The following is a 9,677-nucleotide window of genomic DNA, read 5'->3' as shown; positions in this document are numbered from 1 at the left end:
TAATGTACATGGTAAAAAACAAGAAAACAACAACAGAAAATTCTACATAAATTATATATAAAAACATTACACCTCTATTATGTAGTTCGAAAGGGAGTAGGAAGAAGTTTAAAAAACTTTTTTTAATCCTACCCCTAGCAATATATCTTAAATTTAATCTTCAATATAAACTATTTCAGAAGCAGACATTAACTACCCTTATTTTTATATATATATAAATCAACACGGACAAAGATCTATACACGTCGTTCATTATTTTTTCATTATTTTGTGTTAAAAATAGAGATATTTAAGAATATTGGAATGTTTTCTCAGCGATTTTCTTGAGAAAATCCTGATGCGGCCCGGCCTCAACTAGACTCCGCCTCCAGTGGCCCCCGGCTGATTTGAGTTTGAGACCCCTGATCTAAACAGACAGCTCTCACTAACAGGGAGGGGAAATGAGGTCCCACCCTCAATTAGATGCAAAATTTTAAAGAACTCCTGCTGCTCTGCAGAAACTATGTCATAGAAAACAACACAGATTTTCTTGGTTTTGGGTAAAAGGGCATAATCATGATTAGACCACTGGGAACGCAAGACGATCGGAGAGGGACTGCAAGATGAAGTCGTCCGTGTTCATTGTAAGAGTTATTGAGAGAGAATGAGAAGAGCACAGAGGGCGGCCCCAGCAAATACATTCCTAATGAGAACCAAAGTTCTGTGAGTAGGAATCCTGCAATGTCACTCCGTGCCCTGAGGGAAGATCGGATGCCCTCCAAATGATCCTGTTCCCTGATTTTTATTCAGCATTCACCCCCTCCTCTTCCTCCTCCTCTGCCTTTTCCTGGGTCAGGCACAGCCTGTGGACAGCAAAGCGCTTCCCAACAAAAGGGCTCAGGCCAGACTAATCACAGGCAGATCAGCAGTAGATTAGCTGGCAGGGCTCGACCTCTAGGTTTTTCTACAATTCAATTACAATCTGGGTAATGACTGGGAGTGCTGGGACTCCGAGTTATTTGGATCACTGCAGAGCCACTATGATTGAATTTCAACAGTTGCCAGGAGCGATGATGGAAAAGAATCCGCCGAGCCATCGCTGTCCCCGCCAGAGCACCGGGAAGACGCTCGGCGTTCATGCGCATGCATACTGACACGGACACACAATACAAACATTTTTAGTTTTCCGTGAGAGGCTGCTGTAAATACAATTCTCCATCCTCTGTGGCCTTAGTGGAATATTGAATGGAGAATATTAAGTTCAGAGCAATAAATCTTGATAAGATAAGCAGGATAAGAGGAAAGATTGATCATTTTGCCAAAGAGAATTCATACGTTTGGTAGCAGCGTGATTACATCGCCGCCACTTGATACACCTTTGATATGCCCATCCAGGTTTTTATTTTTGTAAAATGTTTGTCTAAAATTCTTTTCTTAACACTTCAGCCCTTTAATACCTGAGGCGTTGTTGGTGACGTTTAAACACACAATCTTTAACATTCTGTAACTTTTCAACTGTTAACACGATCGACGTCATTCAAGCAGAATCTGAGAGAGAAACCGGCTTGTCGCAGCTTGTTTTCCAATCTAATCTAATCTAATCTAATCTAATCTAATCTAATCTACTCTAGTCTAGTTTAATGTCATCTAATCAAATCTAATCTAGTCTAGTGTAATCTAATCTAATCTAGTCAAGTGAAATCTGATCTGATCTAGTCTAGTGTAATCTAATCTGGTGTAGTCTGATCTAATCTAGTGTAATGTAATCTAGTTTAGTTAGTCTAATCTAGTCTAATGCAATCTAATCTAGTCTAGTCTAATCTAGTCTAGTGTAGTCTAATCTAGTCTAGCCTAATATAGTCTAGTATAATCTAATCTAGTTTAGTCTAATCTAGTCTAGTGTAATCGAATCTAGTCTAGTGTAGTTTAATCTAATCTAGTTTAGTTTAGTCTAATCTAGTCTAACGTAATCTAATCTAGTCTGGTGTAGACTAAACTAGTCTAGTGTAATGTAATCTAGATTGATCTAATCTATTCTAGTGTAATCTAATCTAGTCTAGTTTAGTCTAATCTAGTCTAGTTTAGTCTGATCTAGTCTGGTGTAATCTAATCTAGTCTAGTGTAGTCTAATCTAGTTTAGTGTAATCTAATCTAGTCTAGTGTAGTCTAATCTAGTTTAGTGTAATCTAGTCTAGTCTAGTGTAATCTAATAAAGTATAGTCTAATCTAATCTAGTCTACTCTGCTGTAATATCATATAGTCTAGTGTAATCTAATCTAATACAATTTAATCTTGTCTAATCTAATCTAGTCTAGTCTAGTTTAATCTAATATAGTTTAGTCTAATCTAGTCTAGTGCAGTCTCATCTAGTTTAGTGTAATCTAATCTAGTCTAATGTATCCTAATCTAGTCAACTGTAATCTAATAAAGTATAGTCTAATCTAATCTAGTCTACTCTGCTGTAATATCATATAGTCTAGTGTAATCTAATCTAATACAATTTAATCTTGTCTAATCTAATCTAGTCTAGTCTAGTGTAATCAATTCGAGTGTAATTGAATCTAATCTAGTCTAGTGTAATCAATTTGAGTGTAATTGAATCTAATATAGTCCAGTCTAGTATAATTTAATCTGATATAGTCTAGTCTAGTGTAATTTAATCTAGTCTAGTGTCATCTAATAAAGTCTTGTGTAATCTAATCTAGTCTAGTCTACTGTAATATAATATAGTCTAGTGTAATCTAATCTAATACAATTTAATCTAGTCTCATCTAATCTAGTCTAGTCTAGTGTAATCTAATCGAGTGTAATTGAATCTATTATAGTCCAGTCTAGTGTAATTTAATCTGATATAGTCTAGTCTAGTGTAATCTAATCTAGTCTAGTTTAATCTAATCTGATGTAATCTAATCCAATCCAGTATAGTCTTATGTAATGTAATGTAATCTAGTCTAGTCTAGTCTAGTCTAGTGTAGTCTAGTCTCGTCTAGTCTAATCTAACTTAGTTTTAGAATAAATCAAAAGATTATCAGAGTGAGACTTTAAATAATAACGGGTGCAGAAATTGTTTTCCCCATTTATATGAAGCGTTCAGCTCAGGGGGTCCGTTCACCTCCACCTGAAGGTTAACCCCCGCCGTTTACAAGCACGGCATCAGGATGGTGCAGTTTGAGACCTTCTGATTGTTTTCACAACAGATTAACAGATGATCCACAACAATTTGAATGAAGAAATTCTCAGAAATACAATGTTAAAGTTATCTTTCTTTGAATCTGTCCTCCATCATCAGAAAATGCCACAAGAACACATTAAGAACACCATTTCCATTGGAGTGGGTCTTTAATAAGCCATTCAAAAGCTTTCGTACTCGCTCTGACCCATCTGTTCTGTTTATTTTAATATCCAGGAGTGTCATCCAAAGCAGTGGAGAGCCAGCATCATCCAGAAGAAAGACATTCTGTTTATCCAAGAAGTAACTGAAGAGGAGATTGGGAATTACACTTGTGAGGTCCAATTCAGCGGCTTCGTCGTCAGAAGGACGACTGAACTCACCGTCACCGGTAAGAGGAAAAACATCCTTTTTTTTACAAGTTCTCCTAAGATGTTTTTGTGAGAACAAGTGGAATGAATGAACAAACAAATACATGCATGCAGGCAGGAGACTCACTGATTGCTGCAGTGATCTCCCACTGCTGTGTTAATTGTTAAGGGAGGTTGAATGCTCAGGCCTGGCCTCTGCTCCTTTTTTTTCACGCTCAGCAGTTTCTAGTCAGCCAAGCAGAGCTGAAATATTTAAGGCTGCAGGCCAAAGCCCTAACAATGAGAGCTAAAGAGCCCGGAAAAGGTCAGGAGATTGACTTTTTTCTGTCAGTCTCTAATGTTTTACTGTCTTTACCTTGTACGGCGGCACATTAAATAAAGAAATGCATGGTGGCGTTCCACCCTCTCAAACTGTGTGAGCGCGGTAAGCTTTAGAAAGTTCTCCGCCCTGACATTTGTGTTCAGCCTTCCGCTCCAGTTTCATGCGGTGAATGATCTGCTCGGTCCTCGCCCTTCCACTGAGCCCACCAACAGCACTTCATGAAATATTTACTATAAAATTGTAGTTGTGTTGTTCTCAGTGATGATGAAGCATCACGGTCACCGCTCCACTCTGGGAAATGCAATATTTATGAAATCTTCCCCGGCTCAGACTGAAGTCGTTTGAGGGCTTCCAGAGTGTGCTGCAGTGCGTGTGCAGCAGCAGCAACGGCGGCGGCGGTGGCGGCCTCAGGAGAGCGCCGTACACGCCTGTCAGGCTGGCAAAAGGTGGACTTCAGCCCAGCCACCCACAGGTTCACATCAATTTAACATTCAGTCCAGCCTTCTGCTTTTGCAGCCTTTAAGACATTTTCAGCAGAACTGATGTTGGGGTTTACTCATTTTTACTCATTTCACAAAGTTTACTCATACTCAACAAAGGAAATATTTTTTTTTAAATACTGTTCTGACATTAATGCCAAGTCATCCCAGTCACATTTTTGTGTTATGATCAGAACTAACTCCAAGTAATCAGTGTGAAAAGAACAACAACTTAATTTAATCATGTTTTATAATGATGTCAGCTGATTTTAAATCATGAACAAACCTGTATTACAACCACTGACTGTACATGAGAACTGGACTGAGTGAGTTTGACGCTGCAGTGAAATACAATTCAACTTAGTTGCACTTTTTTGCAATACGTATGTTGCCATTGATTGGTCCGCGTCGATCTGAGTCAAGATTTCTATGATAACCACTCTCGCCAATCAGGAGAGAGCTTGTTGGAAGGTCACACCTCTACCACTTTAAAGTGTGCTCAGATTAATCGTTTAAACATTTCCAATGTTCAACATGAGACCACACACTTATTGAGGTGTCTGATTGGTCAGTTTATAAATTTAATAACTTGGAATACAGTTGTTTGCTTGTTTACTCCCTGAACAGGTCACACAGTCACGCTCATATTAACATCTAGGGGCAATTTAGAGATACCAATTAACCTACAAAGTGTGTTTTTAGACCGTGGGAGGAAGCTGGAGTGGTGGGCTGCTTGTCTGTGCTGTGGGGGACGTGCTCTCCGGGGGTGGGGTCTCATGCAGGGCCCCCTGGCGTTGCAGGAGGGCTATTTTTCTGGCTGGGCTGGAGCTTGCACTCTCCATGCTCCTGTGCCACCCCTGCTCTCTGGCGTTGGGGGCCCCTTTGCATGAAATTCCATACAGGTCCCCATTAGGACTTGTCTCAAAAAATTTGCAGCATAACTGCAGAGACAGTGTTTTTATTTGATTGTTTTATTTAGTTTTATTTTATTTTATTTTATTTTAGTTTATTTTAGTTTACTTTGTTTTTTTTTATTTTAGTTTATTTTACTTTATTTTAGTTTATTTTACTTTATTTTGGTTTTTTTATTTTAGTTTATCATACTTTACTTTAGTTTATTTTATTTTGGTTTATTTTAGTTTTTTATTTTAGTTTATTTTACCTTAGTTTATTTTACTTTTTTTTATTTTAGTTTATCATACTTTACTTTAGTTTATCTTACTTTACTTTAGTTTATTTTAGTTTAGTTCATTTTAGTTTAGCTTATGTTAGTTTAGTTAATTTTACCATAGTTTATTTTAATTGATTTTATTTTGTTTTGTTTTATCGTTTTTTTTTGTTTTCTCATTTTATTTTGGTTTACTTTAGTTTTTCATTTTAGTTTATTTTACTTTACTTTAGTTTAGTTTATTTTGGTTTATTTAAGTTTAATTCAGTTTATGTTAATTCAGTTTATTTTTTATTTTAGTTTATTTAAATGTATTTTATTTTGTTTTAGTTTATTTTACTTTAGTTTATTTCATTTGTTTGTTCATTTTATTTGTGTTTATTTTATTTTTCATATATTCATCTTATAGTCTTTTTTTCTTTTTTCATTGATCCTTCACAGCACTAGGAATGATGCTCATGTTGCACTGATTAGTGCAGACTTTTCTCTTTTTTACCTAATCACATTGAGTCTATTCCAGATCACGCTCCTCCTCCCACAAAAACAAACCCAGCTCTGTGCCATCAAAGCATTTGACCTCATTACTGTACATAACTGGGGTTCTTCTGTTTTACTGCCGTCCTCCTGCTAGAATCAGATTAGCTCATTCCCTCTTAATAAACCCACACCATCATACCTTCAAGTGGGCGTGCGATTGTTTGCATTTTATCACATTCTGTTAAAGCCGCCATTACCTGGACAGCGAGCTTAAAAGGCCAAACTACGTTTAAGGTGCGATTGCTAATGTTGTCGTTTGTTTAATAGCCCGAAGAGATGAATGAGGTAATTAAGTTTAACTAATCTTAAAAATAGTGGAAGAGACACTGGCTTATACCTTGACACAGTCCCTCGTTTGTGTGTTTGAATGTAAATGTGTGTGAGTTGGGGGTTATGGTGTGATGCTTAATTCCGGTGTTGCTTCCTCTAATTGAAATCTGGGCGAAGCATCTATTTAGGGTCATTTTTTGTAATAGAGGTCAGCAATGATCACAGATCACATTAATCCCTTTTTTAAGAGCGAATTCTTCTGGATAGGATAGAGACAAAAACAAACTCCTGCTTTTATTACTGGGGCCGTGGATCGTTACTTTGGTGGTGATCCGATTCAATTCATGAATTGATGGAGGAAAATTAAAATAATATGTATTTAATCTCCATCGTTTCTATGCATATTTAAAACAGGAGGTCTGATTGGTTACAAACTTGCATGTGAAAAACACTCTGAGAGAAGGGGACAGAGCTGTGGGAATTATCTAAATTATATTTTGGACAAATGTATATATGTATGTACACGTATATATATATATATATATATATATATGTACATAAAAATTCCTCTGTGATTTAGATCTAGGCCTTCACTGAAGACTCTGCAGGCCCCGACGGTACACCACTGTCCAGTAGATATATGACATGAAGACGATAAATAAAGACGGCAACAAAAATGAAACAGCTAGAAAACATTGACAGCCCTTTAACCTAAACAGACAACAGTGTTTCCAATAGACATGTTTTATAAACTAAATTGTTTCATCTAAATACCAAAAGAATCCCAAACTTTAGACAAACATTTTACAGACCCGTTCGCTACGGCTTGTAGAGTCACTTTATGTTGCATAATTAATAATGAGAGCATTTTTAACTTGATATTCATTATTATTTCTTTAAACTGTCAAATATATCTATTTTTTTTAGGAATTTATGCCAGTAATCTGAACTTTTTTTCGTTGACAAAAAAGTGACTACTACTGACTTAAATATGATATGACAGCCCGTTTTATTTCTACAGAACTTTTCAAAATAATGTAAGTAAGCTAGCTTTTCCCTGGGTTAAAAAAGACACTGAACCCTACATTGCTCCTGGTGCTTATACAGTAGGTTGGCGCTAGTGACTGGGAGGAGAGCTGCTATCAGTGTGAGAATGTGTGTGTGTATGGGTGAATAAAGTGCTTTAATTTAGTGAGAACAGAAATGCTGATATAAAGAAGATTTAGTTTCCTTCTCAATAAACCTCCTGGTAAAAAAGAGTGTTTTTTGGTAACTTCTTTAACTGATCCATTGCAGCAGTAGCAAGCTTGTATTTTTTTTCCACTGAGAATTAAGATCATAGACAGAAGAGTCACCATGTTTCCCCGACACAAAAGCCCCATCTGAACTGAAACCCACTGCCCACCTGTGCAACTGATGCACATTAGGACGAGCAACCATGTTTGAGTGTGTGTTTGTATTCCTAAAGCTCTGATAACACAAAAGTCTGTCGTCATATCGCTGCTTTTTCATGCCAGAACTGAATAATTTTACTCTATTTTGATGGTTCTCCAAGGCCTCGTACCTGCGCCGTGGTGGTAAGGCTGCTACAGTCCAACAGCAGATAAAAAGAAAGCGCCTTTCAGCTGATGCATGCAGCTCCCTCTGTGAAAGAAAGATATTTTAAAGAGAGAGTGGAGTAGGATAAAGAGAACTAGATATACAGCATTACCTGCAATAATGCTGGTTTGAATCCTGTAAGCTGAATTTGGTCGCTGAAGATGCTGAAATTTATAGCAGAAAACGTTGAAGCTAATACCTGAAAAAAAAAACTAATAGCTGAAAATGCTTAAACTGATAGCAAGCAAAAATGTCAGCAAAAGGCCAGATTATTAGTATGAAAAAACTGGTAAACTGTCAAATATAGCCAAAAGAGCTAATATAAAGCAAAAATATTAGCTGAACTCCAAATCAGCCCACAAAAATGAAAAAAAGTTTAAATTAGCAAAAACATCTACAATGTTGCTGAGATTGTAGCTAAGCTCCAAATTAGCCTTAATTTTTGAAAAAAGCACAAACTAGCAAAATTGCTTGTGTGTCACTGAAATATTAGCTAAACTCCAAATCACCCCACATACTGAAAAAGTTTAAATTAGCAAAAACACCTCAAATGTAGCTGAAATTTCAGATAAGCTTTAAATTAGCCTAAAAATGAATGAAAAAATGCCTAAACTAGCCAAAATAGCTTGCACATTGCTGAAATATTAGCTAAACTCAAAAATAGCCTAAAAGCTGAAAAAAGTTCAAATTAATAAAAACAGCTAGCATGCAGCTGAAATATTAGCTAAACTCAACAATAGCCTAAAAACTTAAAGAAGTCAAAATTGGCAACAAGAAGTAGCTAAACTCAAAACTAGCATAAAAACTGAAAAAAGCCTAAACTAGCATAAACACCTGCATGTAGCTGAAATATTAGCTAAACTCAACAATAGTCTAAAAACAGAAACAAGTCAAAATCAGCAAAAATAGCTAGTATGCAGCTGAAATATTACCTAAACTCAAAAATAATTTTAAAAAATGAAGAAATGTCTAAACTAGCCAAAACAGCTAGCACATAGCTGAAGTATTAACTAAACTCAACAATAGTCTTAACACTGAAAAAATTCCCAAACCAAAAATGTTGATGGTTCTTCCAGGCCTCGTACCTGCACCGTGGTGGTAAGGTCTGCTACAGTCAAACAGCAGATAAAAAGAAAGCCCCGCTCAGCTGATGCATGCAGCTCCCTCTGTGAGAGGGAAAATATTAGACGGAGAGAGTGGAAAAGGATAAAGAGAACAAGGGAGTGAAAGTTACTGATAGCAGCAAAAAAAAGAAAAAAATAGAGAGAAGGTGTGGAAAAGAAAGAGAGGTCGGCATATCTTATCTGTATTCCTCCCCAGTGTTTCTCAGCAGAAACAGTGTGTCCAGGACTATAAACAGACTATTATCCCAGTGTTTATCACAGTACACATTACTGTTTGCCTCTGTCAGAGTTACTGTAATGGAGTCGTTTGGTTTGATGGATGCCTCAGGCGAGGGTTTCTATCTTCTGCTGCCATTATACCTCAGTCTGCATCCCCTCACAGCTCAAATGTCTGCCTGAACATTCAGCATAGCCAGCAAGCATGGTGATTGAGGTTATGGCCAATGTAAATGTGCCATTTGGCACATTGGATTGAAAATGGAGAGGGCAGGAGGAAATCTGCAAGAGGAGCAATCATCTACATTACATTACCTTTCGGAGAGCACTAAGTTGGCAAATAATCATATTAAAGACCCACTCCAAAGAAAATTGTGTTTTTTTTTTTTGGTATTTTTAACATGTTTTGTGACATTTTTCTGATGATGGAGGACATACATAAA

At 36.7% G+C, this 9,677-nt stretch overlaps 1 protein-coding gene and 1 long non-coding RNA gene across 6 annotated transcripts in view; one reads left to right on the top strand and one right to left on the bottom strand.

Moving 5' to 3' along the window:
* LOC112155339 overlaps positions 1–8,055 on the bottom strand; it is a 24,499-nt gene extending 16,444 nt beyond the window's left edge. The window contains exons 1-2 of the long non-coding RNA XR_002920779.2: positions 8,007–8,055; positions 7,860–7,939 (exon numbers count right to left, since the gene is read on the bottom strand). This is a non-coding gene — a long non-coding RNA (uncharacterized LOC112155339). The remainder of the gene's footprint in view (positions 1–7,859; positions 7,940–8,006) is intronic.
* The window catches only part of il1rapl1a (interleukin 1 receptor accessory protein-like 1a), a 260,744-nt gene that overhangs the window by 132,075 nt on the left and 118,992 nt on the right, over positions 1–9,677 (top strand). For all 5 annotated transcript variants that reach the window (XM_024286881.2, XM_024286882.2, XM_024286879.2 and 2 more), the window contains one exon: positions 3,386–3,539. In XM_024286881.2, the coding sequence (XP_024142649.1) occupies positions 3,386–3,539 (154 nt within the window). The remainder of the gene's footprint in view (positions 1–3,385; positions 3,540–9,677) is intronic.

Source organism: Oryzias melastigma, linkage group LG21, assembly GCF_002922805.2.
Source record: "Oryzias melastigma strain HK-1 linkage group LG21, ASM292280v2, whole genome shotgun sequence".
Lineage (NCBI taxonomy): Eukaryota > Metazoa > Chordata > Actinopteri > Beloniformes > Adrianichthyidae > Oryzias > Oryzias melastigma.
Note: the sequence above shows the minus strand (reverse complement) of the source record. Positions and strands in the feature narration are given on the sequence as shown.